This window comes from Haliotis cracherodii, unplaced genomic scaffold, assembly GCF_022045235.1.
Source record: "Haliotis cracherodii isolate W230 unplaced genomic scaffold, xgHalCrac1.p SCAF_1, whole genome shotgun sequence".
Classification (NCBI taxonomy): domain Eukaryota; kingdom Metazoa; phylum Mollusca; class Gastropoda; order Lepetellida; family Haliotidae; genus Haliotis; species Haliotis cracherodii.
In genome coordinates this window covers 14,165,770-14,190,468 of record NW_027266264.1, presented here as the reverse complement: position 1 = coordinate 14,190,468, position 24,699 = coordinate 14,165,770, and the positions used below count along the sequence as shown (strand labels likewise).

At 40.1% G+C, this 24,699-nt stretch overlaps 2 protein-coding genes across 3 annotated transcripts; both read right to left on the bottom strand.

The window, feature by feature from the left end:
- Positions 1–327: 327 nt before the first annotated feature.
- LOC139460161 (neuropeptide S receptor-like) lies at positions 328–7,124 on the bottom strand. 2 transcript variants are annotated; one of them, XM_071241699.1, is made up of 3 exons: positions 7,090–7,124; positions 4,325–4,414; positions 328–2,636 (listed from the first exon to the last, which is right to left on the bottom strand). In XM_071241699.1, the coding sequence occupies exon 3, from the start codon at positions 2,628–2,630 to the stop codon at positions 1,392–1,394; it is 1,239 nt and encodes a 412-aa protein (XP_071097800.1). In that variant the 5' UTR covers positions 2,631–2,636; positions 4,325–4,414; positions 7,090–7,124; the 3' UTR covers positions 328–1,391. The 2 variants fall into 2 exon arrangements, with proteins under 2 accessions (XP_071097800.1, XP_071097801.1); XM_071241700.1 differs by lacking the exon at positions 4,325–4,414 and having other exon boundaries at positions 7,090–7,123.
- A 3,877-nt stretch (positions 7,125–11,001) lies between these two features.
- LOC139460145 (neuropeptide S receptor-like) lies at positions 11,002–17,749 on the bottom strand. Its single transcript, XM_071241698.1, has 2 exons — positions 17,719–17,749; positions 11,002–13,824 (listed from the first exon to the last, which is right to left on the bottom strand). The coding sequence occupies exon 2, from the start codon at positions 13,816–13,818 to the stop codon at positions 12,586–12,588; it is 1,233 nt and encodes a 410-aa protein (XP_071097799.1). The 5' UTR covers positions 13,819–13,824; positions 17,719–17,749; the 3' UTR covers positions 11,002–12,585.
- Between the last annotated feature and the right edge of the window lie 6,950 nt (positions 17,750–24,699).

Sequence of the window (24,699 nt, the reverse complement as noted above, 5' to 3'; positions counted from 1 at the left end):
TTGGTGCAAAGAAGACTATCTTAGTTTTTTAAATTAGCCAATGAGAAGTTAAGAATTAGGGTCAGGTGATAAACAACTTTCATCCTGGATCCAGAATGAGGCAATACTCTTGATCCAGCATTATACTTTACATAACTCTGACGTCATAACCATTCAGATGAATGAAATTCATAGGAACTAATGATAAACAAAATCAAATGTCAATCTAATTGACATTTCGCTTAAAACCACAAACATTAGAATACTGCCACCAACCATCAATATTTTTAACAACCTTTTTATGACTTATACATTATTTTTATTCATATTTTACCTTTAAACCATAAAATATGAAACACCATGTTACATCCAATACTTGTAAAATAGATATATACAAAGACACCAAATTATGACATTAAAATACCCTCAAAATGTCACTGCTACACACTCAAAAATCAAATGTCAATCTAATTGACATTTCGCTTAAAACCACAAACATTAGAATACTGCCACCAACCATCAATATTTTTAACAACCTTTTTATGACTTATACATTATTTTTATTCATATTTTACCTTTAAACCATAAAATATGAAACACCATGTTACATCCAATACTTGTAACATAGATATATACAAAAACACCAAATTATGACATTAAAATACCCTCAAAATGTCACTGCTACATGAAGGCATCAGTACGTCATGTAATCCCTTATACCATGGCGAGCTCATGACGAGCGCATGACGGCACTAGTACGCCATTGTACCCACTTCCGTGGGTATGGATTACCAATACGTCAATGTACGCAATAATAGCATGACGTGGGTATGGGTCAAGAGTACGTCATTGTATCCGCTCACAACATTACGTGTGCTTGAAGGCATCAGTACGTCTTGTAACCCGTTATAGCATGACGTGGTCATGGCAGCACAAATATGTCATTCTATCCCGTTATAGTTTGACGTGACATGACGGCATTAGTGCGTTACTGTACCCCGTTACAGCATGACGAGTACATGAAGGCACCAGTACGTCATGTACACCCTTATAACACGACATGGTCATGATGGCACTGGTAGGTCATTGTACTGTGGCAGCATGTCGTGGGAATGGATGACCAGTACTTCATTTTATAGCATTAAAGCATGACGTGGTTATAGATCAATAGTAGGCCACTGTAACCCGTTGTAGCAAGACATGGGTGAGATGGAACTTTACGTCATTAAACCCCGTTAGAGCACGACCAAGTCATGGATCACCTGTAGGTCATTCTACCCAGTTACAACATGTCACAATATTTTATTCTATTGACTGACTATAGGTTATACATATATTAAACAACTAGCTATACACTGAATGTAGAATGTGAACAACAAAGATGACCGTAAGAATATTTCGCTCACATTGCACTACTTCTTAAAACACATCCGTTTAAATACAATCTTTGCCTGTGATCGGAATTTGTCACTCATGAAACCATATATGATGGGATTGGATACTGAATTGATGAAGAATGTCCTAAAGAAAATGTTATACAGAGCCAGTGGTGCTCCTTCCAGATGATCGTACGTGTGTTTCTGCACGGCTCTTGTCGCCATCAGAGCCAGATGGGGTATAAAGCTGAGAATGAACACAGCTGTGATGATAAACATCATAAACGTGGTCTTGTGCGCCCCCTTCTTCAGAGCAGAGTTTACTTTCGCATCTTGTTCTATAGCATTTGTGCTGATTTGGGGTGTCGATGTCTCGTTGTTTGACGTGATCGTATCGTCACCCGACGGTAACTTGCTCTGTGATAATGTCACCGTGATGTCGCGTGATGATGTCACAGTGTTCTCACTCGTCGGTATGTTACCCTTTGGTGACTGCAATGTGTTGTCTTGTGTTGACGTAATTGACGTGTCAGTCTCATATGGAGCATCACTAGAGTGGGTTGAACACACCTTGCTATCAACATGTTTAGGGCTCATTCTTTCTCTGTACCTCTTCTGTGCTCGGACTCTCTTCAGAATCAAGGCATAGAGGGAAGTAACAGTGGAAACAGAAAGCACGACTATGAGAAGTTGCATCCCATTAAACAGCCCTGGAAACGGAGTCGTTACCATGCTGTCATCCGTGGAGCATGCATAACCGACCACTGTTCTGTTTACGGTCTTTCTGCCTAGAATAACCATGGAGGGTGACGCAAGAATCAAAGCAATAACACACCCAATACCAACTGCAATTTTCGCCGTTTTCAAAGATATCTGAGACTTGAAAGGAGTACATACCCGTTTGTATCGGTCCACGGCTATGGATACAAGAACAGATATTGAACTCGTCACACAGGCCAGGACAATCGTACGGAACACCCTGCAGAGCCATGGGACGTCGAAGGAGTAGAGATAGCGGATTACAACGATTTCTACTGGAATACACACAGTGCACACAACAGTGTCAGCAACAGCCAAGGCGATGATGAACAGGTGCGTGGTACTTCTCTTCAGCCTGACAGCATAGATATATATCACCAGGATGTTTCCGAAGAATCCAACCAGCATCATAATCCCCAGGATGATAATGACAGGCGACATAAGTACTGCTATTCCTGTGTGATATTCTTCAGCCTTGTCCATCGTTGTAAATTTTCCAGGCGTTGTAAATGCCATGGTGAACTGAAAGTATAGGAAGATAACAAGGAATGGAATGTTTGTGCAGGTTTTAGATACAAGGACAACATTTTGTCAGTATTTTATAAATAAGGTAAATTTCATGTTATGGGGGTTAAGGGAATTGGGAAGTATATTTTTGTATTGACGATATGAATCTCGTGTGTATGGATGTTTAATGTGGTAGGGATACAATTCTTGACATGAACTACTGAGGCTATAGAACGTATACAAATATGAGACAGATATACATCCACATCCAAATGAAAAGTGATAAAATCCTTTTCGCGATCACCTGGTAACATCACTATTTATGAACCACCATGAGATAAGGGACCTTATGGGTGAAAAATCACACTTGACTTTATTTTATTTTTAAAAATAACATATCTTAGGAATGCAAAAATACATTTCGCAAACAAACATGATTCATTTTCTGTAAAGACCAATTTTTCAGGCTTCATGACAATCCTGATCGTATAAGCTGAAATCCTATGAAAAGAGCTCTCAGCAGTCATATGTGTTAGATGAAAATACTCATGGTACATATTGAGTTCAATTGAATCAAAACGTTTGTGAATTGTTTATAATACAAACAAGCAGTCAAACCTGTTTCTTCATAAAATACTGAAATAGTGATATTTGCCTGGAACTACAAAATTACTTTACTATTCTGGTCCTTATTATTTATATTTGAAATTCACCTTTCAAATGGGAGGACGAACGTACAGTCAGGTCATTCGCAGCCTTAGAGTGAAAATAACAACTTCATTACCCACCTTAGACAAGATTCGAGGTCAAGATTTTACATTATCAAAGAGAAACCCTTGACAATATTTATATTTTTACCATATTCATTCATCACACAATATCACATGTTAATAATGTTCATAATCTTGACATTTCAATTTTTCTAAAGTTTCACTTGTAGGGTCATGCATCGTACAGTATACTTATCTCCCACTCCATGACTATTTTATCAGTGATTACACAAACTGTATCATCTTTTTTCAATAATACATTCCCAAGGAAGTAAAGCCTTGGGTCTCGTGAAAATCTTACATGATTGAATCAATGCTCATAGTGCATTAAATCTGTAAATCTGTGACGCTTCACTTTTAATCTTTTTTTCTTTTGGGGCTTTGGTTAATCTGGTTTTGGACAAAAAAAAATAGATCTTGAAATGATATTTCATTGCAGTGTTACCAGGTCTGATCACGAAAATACCATCTACGCTCATGGGAGAGTCCTTGTGGTGGGATAATGGCTCTATCATTGTTACTTGCCGCAACCCTTGTAAATCTCACTTCATTACTGCTAGGGGAGTCCCGTACAGATACCACACCTGGTTTCAGCTGAAGACATCCTGAAGTGTTGGTACTTGGTCATCCCCGGGATGGGTCGGAACAGCCTGTTGAAAGCCTCCTTCCAGTCAAATGTCGCCACGACTGTGGCACAGTCATCATTCTGGTCACACTGAACCTTCTCATACTTTGATGACCTCATAAAGACATCTGCTGTCATTTAAGAAGGGGGCGGTCGGGTAGCCTAGTGTTAAAGCTTTCACTCGTCACGCCGAAGACCCGGGTTCGATTATCGACATGGGTACAATGTGTGAAGCCCATTTCTGGTGTTCCCCCGCGTTATGTTGCTGGAATGTTTTCTAAAAATGACGTAAAACCATACTCACTCACTCATTCATTTATGAAGGAAACACTTGATCTTCGATACTTCTGCTTATTAAAGCCAAACGTCCAATACAATTATTCCTTCCTGCCAGAATCCTGTCAGAGTACACAAATGAAAAGTATTCCTTCAATTATCGGTAGTTGCAGTGGTAGTAGTGGTGGTGGTGGCGGTGGTGGTGGTCGCTGTCGTTGTGTTGGTGGTGTATGTGACATCAGATGAGTACTTTCCTTATTGTCTAATCACATCATCCCTTCTAGAGAATCCCTTAACACAGTGTGGACAGAATGGTGATCCCACATACTATCAGCAGAGATTAATTCTCGCCATTTCGTTTTCATAAACACTGCCTTGAACCGGGTCGTCTGTCATATCTTTCACATGATAAATAGAGGTTAAATAGAGTGTTTATTCCTAATACAGGATATTTACCATCCCCAAACACACAAGCATGACAACCACTTTATCATATAATGTCATTCTCTAATTTTGAGTTCGAACAATCTCTTCCCATTTTTCACAAACATTACCTAAACATATTGCAAGTTTCCCTGGAATGTGCGCATTAATAAATTTTACGTCTGAAGGTAAGTGATGTTTCAGTTGTACAGTGACAACAGTCAATATAGTTCTAACTGAAACATAGTTCTAACTGAAACATGTTTCTTCTTCAGTGGTGTAACTACATATGGGCAAAACAACAACTGCCTCACAAATGTTTCTACTTGCCTTTCGCGGGAATCCATCGGTCTGGCCTCTAGAATTACTGCCCTTTATCAAAGGGAAGCTACTCTTACCCTAGTCTATGAGACGTCCCGTTTGTTTATAGTCTGTCTTGTCATAACGTTACGAAGTTCGGTCAGATGTACACACAGCGAAACAAAGTCACAATACTGGCACATTTTGGCCAAATCCAACTGTTTTAATTTTAGGAAAAGGTTCCAAGCCGCAGATGTCTACAAGCACAGCTATGGTAATTTGGAAACTGATCCCGCTAGGCTAGTGTCCTCGCTAAATTGATTCGTAATTTATAACCCCAAAGTTACCAAAACATGTTATATGGGTTTCCTGATCTGTGTGGCCTGTGATTATAGTCTGTCAGCAGATCGTGTAGTACATCCAAGTAATGATACGTTTGTTTGTAACTGAAATCGTTACATTGCTGTTTTGAGAATGCGAATTACCCGCTCTACATGCATAGTCAGCCTTAGTTTCATTCTGGGTCACATAATACGTAATTCCCTTACTTTGTAAATATCCTTTCACCGTTTTATTGTAAAATTCACGACCCTTATCCGGTGATCTGATAATATTAGGCATCGAAGCAGTTGTAAATATTCCCCTAAGCACGAAGTCATGGGTCTTCCTTTTCATACCTTGTGAATACATCGATTACTATCGGTAGATACTTGACACCATCATTGTAAGAGGCCAGGTTAGATGCATCTGCTAAGGCAACATCCCACCGATCATTCATACCTGAAACCACCGTTCTATTACATGTAAACTTGTAATGTAGAGGTCGTTGCAGTGAATAAACATCTTGTGAGGCCAGCGTCTTTAGGGTGGTGTAATGCGGTATCAACCTTTTGCCTTCCTTTTTCACCATAAACAGTTTTGACGGACCCGAAAAGGAGGCTGTATTTTCGGATTAAACCTTTCCAACCTTGCGCTGGCATGTTGCTGAGATAAATGAAGAGAAGATGACGCTTTTTACAGATATCTACTACACGAATATAATTTCATGATTTTATATTTAGTCAACATGGAGAATCAGGTTCATGGACTAATTTTACCTTTGACATAGCCGACCTCGTTTGAATAATACATTGTTAAATTCATCCACGCTAGTCCGATGACTTCTTTTGATACAGCAAGGTTGATCTACTTATTTACACCATCTTTATCCAGTTACTGCTCACTCGACCACTGCTCTATTTCTAGCGCGGGTTTCCCTGTATTGTCATAGTGAAGGGGCTGGATATACAGGTATGCAATGCTTAGTGTCACGTGATGGATGGTCGGAACACCAGGAGCTCAGGCCCTCGGGCGTGTGCAGTATGTAGAACAGGTGTTTTTCCTTTCCTTTTCATGCTCGCTTTCAATTCCCACGTGGATGAAATGTGTGTGGGTGTGAGAAAGGGAAGGTATTTCATATAAAGCACAAAAAAATATATATGAAGACACATAATTAGTATAACATTTAAAATGAAATAATAATAGCAACAATTAATACAATCAACAATTGCCATTTGAAATAGTACAGTGGGAATGATTTGAGCACAGGGAGTGATTTGAGCTACCGAGAGTGAAGTGCTCTGAGCCTAAGTGATCACAGCCTAGGCTCAAAACACTCAAGAGTGATCTCAGCCTAGGACCCAATTGCAAGTCACTGTAGAGTGGTTTGAGCTGGGGATTGAGTTAAGCCAACTACATCGGCAGTGGTATTCCTGGAATGTTGCTAAAAGCGGCGTAAAACGACGTATCCCACGACATGAATCTCTATCGATCACTGTCCTTTCTGACCAAATGCGTCATAATATAGTCGAATTCATACCACTGCGGAAAAATACATTATTCCACATTTGCCATATTCACCCTGGATAATCAGGGCAAACAGTACGGGTGTGTCCCGAGAAGTGTTGTCATAGTGACCCGGTTTCATGAAGAATAAATGTCATCCTATGATGTAGAACTATCACGTTTACCCATCCTCTACACTAAAACAAAGGGAACAGGGGACATGAGATATCACAAACCAGCAGGCACTTACCTACGTTGTTGACATACATCCAACCTCAGAGACTGCGGCAAGGAATGTGGGCCTCTCGACCAGGAAGTTTAACAGCGCTTCACTTTTTATCACTTGCAACACGCGTAGTTTCACATTAAATAAAGGAAACAAGTGTAACTTGTATATTGTACGGTGAATATCACCTTGGGTTGTGCAAAAGGTAGCTAGCTATAGATCAAGCGGGACAGACAACTATTTTGTCCTCTTTGTTATATAATCTCGAGCCTAACTACAGTCTGTGCTAACCGTAAGTAAAACGGTTTAAAGTGGATTATACTGAATCTTAATGATACCTTGGACTTTGGTTAAATGAGGACCTAGACATGAAAAAGACTGTTAGAGAATCATATAAAGAGAAAAAGGGGTTAAATAGAGAGCCAGGAAAAGAGAAAAGGGAGTTAAATAGAGAGCCAGGAAAAGAGAAAAGGGAGTTAGATAGAGAGACAGGAAAAGAGAAAAGGGAGTTAGATAGAGAGACAGGAAAAGAGAAAGGGAGTTAGATAGAGAGACAGGAAAAGAGAAAAGGGAGTTAGATAGAGAGACAGGAAAAGAGAAAAGGGAGTTAAATAGAGAGCCAGGAAAAGAGAAAAGGGAGTTAGATAGAGAGCCAGGAAGAGAGAATAGGGGGTTAAATAGAGAGCCAGGAAAAGAGAAAAGGGAGTTTAAGAGAGAATCAGAAAGAGAGAAAAGGAAGTTAAAGAGAGAGCCAGAAAGAGAGAAAAGGAAGTTAAAGAGAGAGCCAGAAGGAGAGACAAGGGAGTTTAAGAGAGAGCCAGAAGGAGAGACAAGGGAGTTTAAGAGAGAGCCAGAAAGAGAGACAAGGGAGTTTAAGAGAGAGCCAGAAAGATGGAAAAGGAAGTGTGAGAAGTTAGGTATTGACGATGAGTTTATACTCAAGACAACGAGACGTTAAGAATGCTACGGCAGGCAGTCAAGACAATGAGAATAGGGGGCCTAGCTCCAAAGTAGACTTGTTCAGCAGTTTGAGCATGTGGCTACCGAGCTGAACTGGCCGCAGCTTACGGGGACTCATTTTAATGTTTTATGGTAGTTTTATGTTTTATGGTAGTCGACTTCGGCTTACAATTTTATGGATGATTCGTTGGTTTGGGATTATGAAAGCAACTGAACTTATTATTTAACCAGTGTTGCAGGCAGTTTAGAAATCTGAAAAGGGGAGATTCTGAGATTTAATGCAAGTTTGTATTTCGGGAGGTAAGTTTGTTTGAGGCAGAAGATATTTGGGTGAGCATTATTATTGTGGATTTGTGGTATGAACAATCATCTAATCGCTGACTGTCTGACCCAAAAGCGGAATAATCAAGTTATGTCTTGATGCTTGCGTTTTTTAATACCATTGTAATATAAGTTTCTACAAATTCCGCAGCACTATACGTTTCTATTAAGTCGAAGGTGAGGATTTAGAATTCAGCACATGGAAGAGTTCTCTCCCTTACATTGTTTGGATCACAGTGCACTCAGAAAGGCTGCAAAAGCAGGAAAATACTTTCAAACAAATACTTGTTACCATGTGTCATAACTAAATTTGACAGTAAAAACGGAATTTATTGGTACATATATTAATATCTTAAATCCAGCGTACACAAACGGACAGTTTGTGGTAATCATGCCATCAATGGTTGCACAGGTACAGCCAGTGATATGAGAATTTGGTAGAAGTACAGTCCGTTTTCCTAGTATAGTCTATGGTGGTGTGGGAACGACAAGAGCTGCAGAAAGACGCAATGGTCTGCATATCAGCCCACTGCAATAGGACTTCAGCAACCCATGCTTGCCGTAAAAGCCGACTAGGCTGTCGTAAGAGGCGACTAACGGGATTGGGAGGTCAGGCTCGCTGACTTGGTTGATGCATGTCATCGTATCCCAATTGCGTGGATCGATGTTCATGATGTCAATCACAGGATTGTGTGGTCCAGACTCGATTATTTACATACCGCCGTCATATAGCTGATATATTGCTGAGTGCGGCGTAATAACAAACAAAGTTACCATGATTTGTACAGAGGTAAGAGAACAATACAGTAACAAATGGTACATATATGGTATAGAGACGATCTCCACTGGAATGCAAACACTACACTTCACACGATAACTAGATCCAGCAACAGAAATTTGATACTTCCTCAAATTATATATACAAAATCCCAGGATGAAATATTCCTCATCCAGCACTTTATATACACGTCATTATACCCTCCTTGCTTTGATGACAATAAGGAGAGGTGATGTGAAATGGGGTTTTATCGTCTAATTTATGTTCACAAAGAAGGATCAAAGGTGAATACAAGTAAAATTAAGATTTTTACAGATTTTAAACGAAGATTTTACGACTGCCTCACTCAAAATTGGCACTTTTCCCAGACATCATCAACGAAATGCAATTACTACGCACAGTTCAAGTCATTACTAAATGTGGATATGTCTTCTTTCCAATGTCAGACTTGCTGTTGAACTGGGGCGTCACACCAACATCCCATATAATGAACGTGTCTGCACTTTCTGTTTCTCAAAGGGACATAACCATGTTGAAGATGAATTCCATGTTCTTATAATTTGTGACCAGTATTCCACAGCAAAAAAAAGAAGAAGTTCTTTTCCCAAGCGTCTCGTTACCCCTCCCTCTATTGAGAATTTTATAAGACTTATGTCAGCTGAAAACGAACAAATTATAAAAGGCTTAAGTAAATTTCTCTCCCAAGTCATGAACATCGAAAGGAAACACAGTGTGGAACGGTAAATCATTATTAAATCTACTCAGCATGCAAATATATATTCAGTATATTTCCATTGTATTATGGCCTGATGTACCGAATAAAGTTGTCTGTCTGTCTGTCAAGTAAAAGTATGTACTACATATTCTGGGAGCTTGTATACCTGGATTTAATCGTCTAATTTGTGTTCACAAAGAAGGATCAAAGGTGAATACAAGTAAAATGTATGCACTACAACCCTGGGAGCATGTATGGGAGCTATTATACCTGTGTTTAATAGTCTAATTTGTGTTCACAAAGAAGGATCAAAGGTGAATACAAGTAAAATGTATGCACTACAACCCTGGGAGCATGTATGGGAGCTATTATACCTGTGTTTAATAGTCTAATTTGTGTTCACAAAGAAGGATCAAAGGTGAATACAAGTAAAATGTATGCACTACAACCCTGGGAGCATGTATGGGAGCTATTATACCTGTGTTTAATAGTCTAATTTGTGTTCACAAAGAAGGATCAAATGTGAATACAAGTAAAATGTGTGCACTACATATCCTGGGAGCTTGTATGGGAGCCAGTATACCTGTGTTTAATAGTCTAATTTGTGTTCACAAAGAAGGATCAAAGGTGAATACAAGTAAAATGTATGCACTACAACCCTGGGAGCTTGTATGGGAGCTATTATACCTGTGTTTAATAGTCTAATTTGTGTTCACAAAGAAGGATCAATGGTGAATACAAGTAAAATGTGTGCACTACAACCCTGGGAGCTTGTATGGGAGCTTGTTTACCTGAATACAAATGTTTCTCCCTTATCTGTTATGACTGAATGCTGCGGAGTAAAATGCTGTGTCATGCGGAGTAAAATGTGTAAACTGTCTTTCCATGTCAGATATGTTTGTGACGTGTTGATAAGCAACAGTCCTTGTTTGGTCATGGTAAGTATGTATTTTATCTGAATTTTACTTGCTCGTTTACACATGATATTATCCAAGCACTCCAACACCCTGGTGTACACTGGCAAAAGAGAAAAGTATGCTATGTTGATTTCGTAAATGAGACAAAACAAGTTCTCTCTGTCTTGCTCAAATACAAATAATATGCAAAGGCTAGGTATTGTTTTAAATGATTACTATTTAATCTATCCGCATATGTTTGTAAATGTGTTCTTTTTACACCACACTCAGCAATATTCCAGCTAGATGACTGATGCATCTCAATCATCAACTCAGGACCAGACAGTACAGTGACTGATAGTATGAGCAATGAACAACGCCATCTCGATCCAGCACATGTTGCTGAGGGCCTACTCCAACGAGGAGCCCCACCTGGAAGTAAAGATGTATGTCGAGTTTATATATTTTGTATAATATGGTCAAAGAACCGAAGAACTCTCTTCATTTCCACCTTTCATGGCGGCACAACTGTATCACTTTACCCCATGACAAGTACATGATGGCATCAGTATGTCGTTGTTTGTTTGTTTGTTGTTAACGCCGAACTCAGCAATATTCCAGCTATATGACGGCTGTCTGTGAATAATCGAGTCTGGACCACACAATCCAGTCATTGACATCATGAGCATCGATCCACGCAATTGGGATACAATGGAATGCATTAACCAAGTCAGCGAGCCTGATCACTCGGTCCCGTTAGTCGACCCCTTACGACAAACATTATCGTCGTTTACGGCAAGCATGGGTTGCTGAAGACCTATTCTACTCCGGATCTTCACGGGTCAGTTTGTCATTGTACCGAGTATGGATACGTAGGCATGGGTCAAGAGTACGTCAATGTTCCCACTTACAGCATGACGTGTATATGAAGGCATCATCACCCCTTATAGCATGAAGAGCGCATGACGGCACTAGTACGCCATTGTACCCACTTACAGCATTACGTGGGTATAGATGACCAATACGTCAAGAGTACGTCATTATAATCACTCACAGCATGACGAGTGCTTGAAGGTATCAGTTCGTCGTGTAACCCCTTATAGCATGACGTGGGCATGGCAGCACAAGTATGTCATTGTATCCCGTTACAGTATGACGTGGAATGACGGCATTAGTACGTTACTGTACCCCGTTACAGCATCACGTTTACATGAAGGCACCAGTAGGTCATGTACACCCTTATAACACGACATGGTCATGTTGGAACTGGTAGGTCATTATACCCACATACAGCATGACGTGGGCATGGATGACCAATACGTCAGTGTACGCATTAACAGCATGACGTGAGTATGGGTCAAGAGTACGTCATTGTACCCAGTCACAACGTTACACGTGCTTGAAGGCACCAGTAGGCCATGTACACCCTTATAACATGGCATGGTCATGATGGCACTGGTAGGTCATTATACCCACATACAGCATGACGTGGGTATGGATGACCAATACGTCAGTGTACGCATTAACAGCATGACGTGGGTATGAGTCAAGAGTACGTCATTGTACCGAGTATGGATACGTAGGCATGGATCAAGAGTACGTCAATGTACCCACTTACAGCATGACGTGTATATGAAGGCATCAGCACGTCTTGTAAACCCTTATGGCATGATTTGGTCATGACGGCACTAGTACGTAATTCTACCCAGTTACACGATGTCACGATATGTTAATCTGTTGACAGTCTATGGGTAAATATCATACATATATTAGACAACTAAATATAAACTTATAATGTAGAATGTGAACAACATAGTTCGGCCGAACGAATATTTTCGCACGTACTTGCATTACTTCTTAAAACACATCCGTTTAAATACAATCTTTGCCTGTGATCGGAATGTGTCACTCATGAAACCATATATGATGGGATTGGACACTGAATTGATGAAGTATGTCCTGAGGAACAAGTTATACAGAGCCAATGGTGCTCCATCCAGATGGTCGTACGTGTGTTTCTGCACGGCTCTTGTCGCCATCAGAGCCAGATGGGGTATAAAGCTGAGAATGAACACAGCTGTGATGATAAACATCATAAACGTGGTCTTGTGTGTCCCTTTCTTCAGAGCAGAGTTTACTTTTGCATCTTGTTGTCTTGGATTTTTGTTGATTGGGGATGTCGTCTTGTCGTTTGACAGGATCGTATCGTCATCCGACGGTAACTCACTCGATAATGTCACCGTGATGTCGCATGATGATGTCACAGTGTTCTCACTCGTCGGTATGTTACCCTGTGGTGATTGCAATGTGATGTCTTGTGTTGACGTAATTGACGTGTCAGTCTCATATGGCGCATCACTAGACTGGGTTGAACACACCTTGCTATCAACATGTTTAGGACTCATTCCTTCTCTGTACCTCTTCTGTGCTCGGACTCTCTTCAGGATCAAGACATAGAGGGAAGTAACAGTGGAAATAGAAAGCACGGCTATGAGAAGTTGCATCCCATTAAACAGCCCTGGAAACGGAGTCTTTATCATGCTGTCATCCGTGGCGCATGCGTAGCCGACCACTGTTCTGTTTACAGTCTTCGTGCCTAGAATAACCATGGAGGGTGACGCAAGAATCAAAGCAATAACACACCCAATACCAACTGCAATTTTAGCCGTTTTCAAAGATATCTGAGACTTGAAAGGAGTGCATACCCGTTTGTATCTGTCCACGGCTATGGATACAAGAACAGATATTGAACTAATCACACAGGCCAGGACAATCGTACGGAACACCCTGCAGAGCCATGGGACGTCGAAGGAGTAGAGATAGCGGATTACAACGATTTCTACTGGAATACACACAGTGCACACAACAGTGTCAGCAACAGCCAAGGCGATGATGAATAGGTGCGTGGTACTTCTCTTCAGCCTGACAGCATAGATATATATCACCAGGATGTTTCCGAAGAATCCAACCAGCATCATAATCCCCAGGATGATAATGACAGGCGACATAAGTACTGCTATTTCGGTGTGGTATTCTTCAGCCTTGTCCAACGTTGTATCTTTACCAGAAGTTGTAGATGCCATGGTGAACTGAAAATACAGGAAGATAACAAGGAATGGAAGGACATTTGGGTACGATGACATGCATCAACCAATCAGCGAACCTGACCACTCGATCCCGTTTGTCGCCTCTTACGTCAAGCATAGTCGTCTTTTACGGCAAGCATGGGCACCCTGTTTGATAGTGATTCATAAACACAACCCGTGAAGATCCGGGTTAGAATAGGTCTTCAGCAATCCATGCTTGACGTGAGAGGCGACCAACGGGATCGAGTGTTTTGTCGCTTTTATCAACATACTCTTTTAAATGTAAACGATTACGATTAGCTATGTAACTTTAATCAAGGTGTGTCATGTGACGTCGTCTGCAACTGGAGCCAGACAATGACTCATTCCATAGCACAGTCGCCTCATGAAGTCGGCAGGTTCATCGGAGCGACAAGGTAATTATCCTTTCAGGATGTCATTCCCTATGATTATATTTGTTATTGGCAGCGTTTCCATCCCGATGTTGACAAGAATAACATGATACTTCCTTGTCGTGACTGCACACATGGCATGACTTAATGGGTGCCGCTTGTCATGCGTTGAAATCGTTTTGAAATGTACAGCTTGAGGGAGACGGAAGTGAATAGCATTAAGTAGTGTCAGGTGTCTACTCTAAATATATTTTTCTACATTCAATGTATCCTGAACTAGGCTTCCTGCCTTGTAGCCACATGGTGACCCCCGGGACGAAGACGACTAAGTAATAATAATAATAATTGCAGATGAGGGACAAACTCCAGAATGCCCATATCAAGGATAAACATCAGGCTGAGTACAAATGTAGACTTAAGAAAATCTCGAGTTCAGAGCTGAGCGCTCGCCATAAACTTAAAGCCACAAATACTTATGCTGTTCCAGTCCTTTCATATCATTTTGGTGTTGTTGTTTGGACGAAACAAGAAATTCAGGGTATTGCCACCCTCACACAAAGAATCAGGTCAGACAATAGATCCCACCACCCTCGCTCTTCCCTCAATCGCTCATATTTACCAATCATAATGGGAGGGCGTGGTTTGATTAACGTTGGGGCTCTTCATGATAGAATTTTTTTGTGCTCTTTTACACACATTTATTTGTCTGATGATCCTCTTGAAGCATGTCAACACTCATGATGAAAACAGTTTTCGTAAACGAGCCAAGGATGTGGGACATAATCAGTGTTGATTTTGTTGATGGCTCTGTACTGCTAGATGGTACAGAAATGAGTGTCAACCAAGAGAAGTGCCATATCAAGTCGGCACAGACTCAGAGTTTCAAGGAGAGGCTAGTGTGTTGAGAAATTCAGCAACCCTGCAGAGTCCTTCGCTTGGATGAAGTTGGCTGGCCTGAAAAGTGAAACAGAAGGTTTTCTGTTTGCTGCTCAGGACCAGTCACTTCCCACTCGAAACCGTCAATGTGTGATTTTGTATCAAAATGTAAATATGATTGAGATTATGTAATGAATTTAATGAGTGAGTGAGTGAAATGTAACGTCACATCGGCAATATTTCAGCCATATCGTGACGAAACAGTTATAGTTATCATATTTTGATTTAATTAAAAAGCTGTCAAAGATGGACAATAAGATAACTAGAGTATCACAGTTTCGATTTTAAAACTAGTTGAGAACAGTTAAAAGAATACATTTTCATTCAACAATACAATATAAAAATGGGCTATAGATCACCAGCAACCAAAGTTAGGCCACCTCACTAAGGGCCGTGGGGACTTACATTACTTTTGCTAACTGCACGGTTCCCCAGCAGGATTTACACCAACCCTTCAGCTGCCCGGGATGCAATTTAGCCAACAGTTAAAGTAACATATATACTACGTTTAAAACCGATGTAAGCATAAATGTACTTTGAATGATGTGGTCTTACATATCCTCTCAGGGGGACAATAATTTAACGCTACTTCAACCCCCTTTGAGGATATAGCCACTTACAATCTAAGTTACATATTATACATTACCAATATAAAATATAGCTATTAATACAATTCAAAATTTATCAATAAGTTCAATTTCTTTCAAAAAGCCTATAATTAAATGAGAATTGATTATATTAAAAAGATCCGTCATTGATGATGATTTGAAATATTTTTCCCTTGTGATGGAAAAATCAACACAGTCAAGCAGGACATGCTTGACCGTGATTCTTTCATCACAAGAGATGCAGAATGGAGGATCCTCACCTTTTAATATATATTCATGAGAATACTTGCTATGGCCAATACGACATCGTCGTATTATGACCTCTTCAAATCTGGACTGACAACCCAAGTAGGTGTAGCCAATAATTGGTTTAAGTTCATGTAATTTATTTATACCTACTTGAGTGTCCCACTTCTTTTGCATTAGACCATGGATGTAAGATCTAATCACAGATTTATAATCAGTGTATGGGATCAGAAGTGGTGTCACAGTGAATTTTATGAGACAGTCCAACACATTAGCAGTGGATGCCCAGCTTTGGCACAAACACAGTATCACGACATGATGGTGTAGCTCGATCATTATATTTCCGTCTTCGCCATGCTTGCGGTTTTGACAAAGAGGTCCATCCATGGTACGACCCAGAATATGTAGAGGGCGTCATCGAAAATGATAAATTGTTATCCCAATTGTTATCGGTGCCTTAGGTTTGGTACCTTCCAATCTGTTGACTGAAATTGGGAAGGTACCCGGGTTTGCTACCAGGAATGCAGCTCTTCTGACAATCTGGGTAATACAGAAGGTAGTGTGTTTGGGAGTCTTCACATTCTCCATAAGGTTCTGGGTGAGTTTGACTAGGCAGCGCTTTCCGGGAAAAGGGGCAAGGGCCCTGATCTGATGCTGGGCCTCACCAGCCTGAGCCTATATAACCGAAGCAGCCTGTAAGGCGCTAGAAGGTTGACAGCCACTTTACCACCTCATTCTACCGAGTGTCCATTCACTTCTGGGTGAATTCGAACAAAGTCACATGCCTTCGGAGACACCACATGTGCTGCATGTGCTGCATGTGCTACATGTGCTGCATGTGCTGCATGTGCTTCAGTGGGGGGGGGGGGGGGGGGGCAGGACAAAAGAAGTCCTGGAAACACTCAGCAGTCCCTCATCCAGCTACTCTCTGGGACCGACGTTGTTTATCTTCATCTGATATGCGACCTGTGAGCTGTGCACAGGACAACGTGCCACCACGTTGTAACCCTGCATGTCGAAAGAGCAAGCTAATGGGGAATGAACTCGATTATTTACAGGTCACCATAGAATAGTTGGGATAATAATAGTTGACCTTAAACATCATTCTCTCACTCATCCACCCATGGTGCCCGTACAAAAAAATTCTATCACCGACGGCCCAATGATACCACTTCTAATTTGAATTGCGGTGGCGTTCAACCTCAACTCTCTCACATGTGACAGTACATTTATGGTGTTTTCAGGGGAGTCCGGGTGACCCCTATCTCGAAACAAATTGTACCAAGTGGTAAAAGTGTATGCTAGTCACCTTAAAATACCCATGTTATATTCGTTCATGGATAAAATATGTTGAGCCCTTTTATAGTGTCCCCGGCCGTGATATTCCTGGGATATTGCTTAAAGCAGGGTAAAACCATACTCACTTGACTTGACTATATGAATCGCTATCAATCACAGATTTCCCTTTACATATTCGTCATAATATAGCAGTAATAATACCATGCGGAAAATACATTACCCCTCATTTGACCTATCCATCCGGGATACTCAGGGCAAACAGTACGGAATGTGTCCCGAGAAGTGTTGTCATAGTGACCCGGTTTCATGGAGAATAAATGTCATCCTATGATATGGAACTATCACGTTTACCCATCTTCTGCACTAAAACGATGAGAACAGAGGACGTGAGATATCAAAAACCAGCAGGTACTTACCTACGTTGTTGACCAACAACCAACCTCTGAGGCTGCGACAAGAATGTGGGCTGTTCGACCAGGAAGTTTAACAGGGCTTTCCACTCGCAACACGCCCATTCCTACATCAAATAAAGGAAACAAGTGCAAATCGTTTATCATTTGGTGCATATCACCCGTGGGTTGTGCAACTGGTATCTAGCTATAGATCAAGCTGAATAGACAAACAAACTGCCCTCTGTGTTTTTTTTAAATATACACAGAAACTTGCGCGGATTCTGATGTTTGGAAAAGTAGGGGTTCGGCAATTCACTTTCAGTTATCATATTATTATGTGTCAATGTTATCACTAAATGGGGTCAGTCATTGTGTTGTTATATGTTTACTTTTAGGATATCCAAATGTATACATGTTTATACCCTAAACAAATAAACCACACACCATCCAGCTTGCGTTGTACGTGGAAACCAGTCTAAACCTGTTCGGCAATAATCTCTTTGTGGTATGACGAAGATATTTTTTAAACCTGTAGTGGCGTCATCCGACTGTTTTACGGGGCCTCAAGTTTGTTGATAAACCTCGAAGGAAGTTAAGATAGTTGAATCCAGGGCATCCTCCATTATGCTATCTGAATGCCGGATTTCACAGATCTCGTCTGCTTTTGATGTTTATCAACAATTTGAAGAACACCTCTCCACAGTAGTGTTACATCACCAAGATTAAATATCCATTTAGTATGCATCTACTGTTGACTTTTGACGGGTCAAAAGTCACAATTTGTTTACATAAACATTCCTTAACATGAATAGAACTTGCAAACTCACATGTCATGTTTAATATTGTAACCCACTGTCCTCCCACTGAACCACTGCGGACAAGTGATGAAAGTGTGTTTAATCTTACATGCCATGACTTCAGATGTGTACATGCTGCACGTGGTCTTTCCCTAGTCAAGGTCTTTGAATTCGTTTTATTATTGTATTGTTTCACTATGAGGTATCCCGATGGGTATTTTCATTCTTTCTGGTATATCTTGTATTATCATTTTCTACATATAAATATGTGTCTCGCGTGGCTACAATGTTACTAGTGACCTTGTGCTTGGAGTGGAATACATATCTCACGAGTCTAATGACAAACTACCATGAGATAATTGTATACTGCATTACTCATTGCATTTCTGGTGACTAGTGTGTGTGAGAGAAAGAGAGAGTGCGTGTATGTGACATTATTACATGTATGCCAAGTGTCGTTGTCCCTTAATACAGAGACCGCCTCCGTGGCCTAGTGGTAGAGCGTCCGCCCAGAGAGCGGAAGGTCCTGGCTTCGATCCTCATACCAAAAGACGTTAAAAGATGGTACTTGTTGTTACCCTGTCTGGCGCTCGGCATTAAGGGGCTAAAACAAGGACTGGTCGGCTCGGAGTCATTATACTGTGTCTGAGTGGGGTATTCATGTTAAACTGCGACATGATATCTCAGTGAGCTAGCACTATAAATCGGCATCAGTCCGGACTAGTACAAGCAGCCACACAAACACACACACGTACATGCACTCGCTATATAAGTACAATAATCTTGGACGCGACGTTAAACCCCACTTCACCTCATCTCACCTTAACACAGTTTATATGGAACTACGTGAACAAAGAGCTAAATGTATAACCAAGGGCCGATATTAATTGACATTTCTCATGTGTTTACATACTTTCCCATGTGTGAGGCGTTATAGATATTTTTCAAACAATATTACTAATACAGAGGGATATACATCTTTCACATATCTCCTCTGGAATGGAATATATTATACACAACTGTTGATTTTTTAAAACTTGGTTTCCTCTTTATAAGAATAAATAACGCACGATATCAACGTTATTATTATTTCTTACACAAGTTAACTTTTTACGTTCGCTTTCGTACAGTGGGCAATTGAGTAGATCCAAGGTATTCCGAATCAGGTACTAAACATACGGAACACATGACTTCGGGATCATTTATGGCACAAAGTGAGTTTGAGTGAGTATGGTTTTACGCCGCTTTTAGCAATATTCCAGCAATATCACGTTGGGGGACACCAGAAATTGGCTTCACACATTGTGCCCATGTCGGGAATCGAACCCGGGTCTTAGGCGTGACGAGCGAACACTTTAACCACTAGGCTACCCGATCGACCGTATGGCACAAAGACCTCTACGAGATTTCTGTATTCGGGGTGAATTAAAGCCACTTCGAAATTTACTAAATACCCTTCTGAAGTGTAGGTTATTAATATTTACCAGAATAATTCACATTTAAGCTACGATTCAAAAGAAGAATACAGTTCTAATGTTTTTCATGTGTACCACGCCCATCTTGTGGAGGAAAACAATGATTCAACATTTGTTTGAATACATTTAGAAATTATCTTACATCTCCCACCGCTTGTGACAGTCATACTATTCCGAATCTATAACCAAAGAGTAAAGCCTTAATATTTGTTGCCCAGTTGTTTCTTTTAAACATTAAATAACACTAATGTGTATAAATATTTGGTTGCAGTGTCATTATGGGTGACCAATACTTAAGCACCTTATACGATATATAACATAAAGAGGGTTGTACTACATTCACCAAATGTATGACTTATATTTAAAAGAAATTTACAAATGTGTATGCACATGTTCGATTGATTCTCGCGCTGTAAAACCACAGCGGGTTACTGTAACTTCCTATTTCGTTACTTTAAAAGAAATAAGGGCTGTACTATCTTGTTCCGATAGGTTCTAAGGTGTTCTAGTCCAGACAATAATTAAATCTGGACATTTATAGGTATTGACAATAGTCTTGGCATTATCATTATAAAACCATTTTTCAGGAATCGAGAGACGGCCACCACTTTTAAATATCTAACATTTTTTATCCATATCAATTTCCATTCCCCATGTTACCGAATAGGTATATAGCAAGTTTCGAGTTTCTTTTGCAGTGTTAAATGAAAATTGAAAACAGTAATGGACTGAGAGTACATCCCTGGCGGACATCAGAAGAGTGAGTGAGTATGGTTTTACGCCGCTTTTAGCAATATTCCAGAAATATCACGGAGGGGGGCTCTGTAAATGGGCTTCACATATGGACATAAGAAGAACATATGAAATATTCTGATAGTTTCTTATCACTTCCTTTGACAATTTCACACTATCATACATACTCTTAATAAAAATATTATACATATTTTAATAATCTAACAAAACTTTCCCTGTACTCCAATTTACAATAAAACATAACAACATTTTTTAAAAGATCAATGTTTTTCGAATGTACCCTTTCCCCGAGTCATATATTTGTGGACAGGTGATTGGAGGATATTAATATTATCTGCAGTAGAATATCCCTTTCTAAAACCGCCGTGGTATTCTTCAACCATAGTCCTTGTTTCAACAAATTGATCTAATCTCTAATTAAGGACTGATAACAGTGTGATACCTCTAATTATTGGATAGTGGCCAATCAAATCTGTGGTCCGGCTGTGGGAAATATGCCTGTAATCGATATCTGACTGAACAAAATAGTTAAATATGGAACTAAGATAGCTTTTCTATCGATTTTGAAACTTCACATTCAGTAATATCACTTAATAGATAATCAGGTAGTTTTAAACATGAAAATCTCTTTCTTAATCACGAAAATATAACACCCTTCCTTCCATTGCAGCCTTGCATAACTAGCTAGAAACTATATTTCGGAATGATTGCTGCTTCAAATGACAAATATGCTTAAATCATCTGTTTGCCATTCAAATAACAAGGAATTAAAGTGACCAGAACACCCAAAAAAATAGATATAACGCCCGAATCAAACAACGTCTGCTGTTTATTATTTTTGTTTTATACCTGTGAAGATGAACATTTCCACGGTGCACCACATACTCTTTATATATTCCGCACCAGTAGTATCAGTACTTACATATACTATAATATTAATTTCTTTCAGCATTTCTCAGAAGGTTGGTGCTTCTAATCAGTTTCGCACTTCATCTCTATCATCATCTTTCCACTTATATTTTACCCTTGGTGTTGAACTTTCTGATTCAGCCGAGAGTCTAGTACAATTTTGATATTGTCATAACATGACTGACAAAGGCCGATTGTTAGATAACGTAAGTAGAGATATAACAGTATAATGGTTAGTATTTTGGAAAGAGACTGTGACAGAGGTAATGTAACCATTAATGACCGATATAGGTGAAGTCACTGGTAACATCCGAAAATCTTCAATTAAAAAATGCAACAATGTTGTGTGATCCCCATATACATCTACGCCGTGCATTTTTGTGCATAGAGACTTTGTATGTGTCGATAGAGGCTTGGCACTATATGTACACATGTATTTGGGTTTTTTCCGTATGCACAGTAAGATTAAACAAACCGTTACGGTTTCCTGTCCGGCTGATGCAAGTTCACTGAAACAACATAAACCGAAAGTAGTTCAAACACGGCCAAGGCTCGCTAAATACAATGTTTATTCCTAATGCAGGATATTTACCATCCCCAAACACACTCGCGTGATAACCTCTATTTATCCGTTGGCTTTATCCTGCCGAGAAACCTACCCGTTGTATGATAAATCTATGTACACCGTCCAATCCTCTGAGTAATGTAATTAATATACCGCTATACCTTTCAAAAGTTGAATAGTATGTACGGTGAGTGTGATCCGTTCTAATGATTTTGCCAATCAATTCACACTATAAGGTTCTGATAATGTGTGAACAAATCATACAGAACACTGCAGTGTTACTGTCGGGAACTCTAGTTGCATATTGACAGATTCTAACGGGTCGACCCATACCCCCAGTTGGGACATAGAAGAATGGATACCAAATGATGTCCGGATGGGGGGATACGGCTTGTTCCAGTTACTGTTATAGGGTTAAAAATGCATCCAAAAAACATTAGAAAATGGTAACAAATAAAACCGTTATAGCTGCAATGAGGAGTTGCATTAGACATAGTTTGTGACAGAACTTTTAGTTTGAAAGGGATCAATAGATAAAAGACATTTCACATTTATCACAAGTGTATTCTGGACATTTCCTAATTATCATTGGACTGGTTCCTGCCTATCGGCCATTAGTTAATGAAACAAGGTATATTTCATTTGGAGCTTCCGGATGCGTGTCACAAAATCAATAGAGAGATGAGCAATCTTGCACGTAGGCTTCTGTATTCTTTCCGATTACGACACACATGAGTTCATGGTCAGATCTAACCTTTAATGAATCGAAATGAGGTATTGTGACATGTGACAAAGACAGGCCAGGCCCGAACATTATAAAATGATACCTTCAACATGAGCAGAGGTTTAGCAGAGAAGATTGCGGTTTGCAATCGATCGAGTCGAATCTCGATCGTTCTAAGTTTTCCCTATTTAGTGACGAGTCTGGCCGGTCTGATCCTGTCCTGTATTGATAGATGGGCTGAGAGTAAGTAAAACTAGGTGAGTATAAACCTGGTGTTGCGTTTCTTTTTAAGCGTGTGTGAATGCTGATAGAGACAACTTGGAGTAAGTGTCGTTAGACCAATCACTCCTTGACGGAGCCGAGCCGCGGCGGACAAGGCGAGTGGCAATGTCTTGGCGTAATTGACAACGAGGACCAGGAACGGCAATACATTTAGTAACTGTATTAGCCTCGCTCTGGACGCCCAAAAACCGTTACGTCAATACGCAGCACGTCAGTACTCTGTGTACAATGAAAGCACTGTCAGTATCCAGGTGCACAGTTTAGGGTGTTCACCTTTATATGAATAAGAATAGCAATATCTTAAACCTTCACCCAGTTGTGAAAATTAATAGTGAGTGAGTATGGTTTTACACCACTTTTAGAAATATTCCAGTAATATCACGGCGGGAGACACCAGAAGTGGGCTTCACGCATTGTACCCATGTCGGGAATCGAACCCAGGTCTTCGGCATAACAAGCGAACGCTTTAACCACTAGGCTACCCGACCGCCCCTGAAAATTAATAATGGATAAAACAAAATCGTTTGAGAATAACAAATGCAAATTCCCTGAATACGTGATTTCCTATATATATCGTTTATTCATTTTCCAACCTGTTTCCCCAAATGTTGTTCGATAATTTAATATGACGAAGACATTTAAACTTCGATCAATGAGTTTTCAAGTATATACCTATTTGTCAATAAGGTATGTCACCCCTATGGAAACTTGTAAAATGTTTACCTTACAAGCAAAAACACAATCAGACCAATGTCCCGCTTTGTCATCCAATGGAGTGAGTGAGTGAGTGAGTGAGTGTGTTGGGTTTAACTCCGCTTGTAACATTATTCAAGTTATATCACGGCGTGTCAGCTTAATGTGGGAGGAAATCAAGAATGGATGCAGGTCACAGACGTTTACTACTTCGGTGAAACCCACGAGCACGGGTATGGTGCTGACAAACCTGGAAACATAATTGGGGCGAACCGGGATTCGAGCCCACAATCATAGGTTTCTGGCGTGCCCAAGGGACGCGGCGCCTTAGACGACTGGGCCACCCGTGCCCCCTCATCCAATGGAAGAACATGCACTGTGTGTCCAACAACAGGAACAGCGATTAATTGTTACTTACGTTAGATCGCGCGTTCACAAAATGATCTTATTAGACACTTGGCAGTTTTATTACTTTAAACCAAGACCGAAGATAGAATCATTCAACTACTCCCAATACAAGATGTAAATAACGTTGAAAGACGCTAACGATTATAATAAATAAATCAACGCGACAAAGTCCTTAACATATTCAGAAGAAATATTTGCAAAATGCAGAATCGATTGCATGATTCCAGCTATATCATGAGTACGTCTTTACGATTCAAATAGTTTTGTTTGTTTGTTGTTTAACACCGCACTCATCAGTATTCCAGCTATATGAGTCTGGACCTGAGAATCCAGTGTTTCTTGAGCATCCAACTACACGATTAAGACGCCTCTCACGATAAGCACAATTGCCTCTAACGA

What these genes read in the sequence shown, in the direction of transcription:
- LOC139460145 (XM_071241698.1), bottom strand. Translation starts at nt 13,818, where the DNA reads ATGGCATCTACAACTTCTGGTAAAGATACAACGTTGGACAAGGCTGAA.
- LOC139460161 (XM_071241699.1), bottom strand. Translation starts at nt 2,630, where the DNA reads ATGGCATTTACAACGCCTGGAAAATTTACAACGATGGACAAGGCTGAA.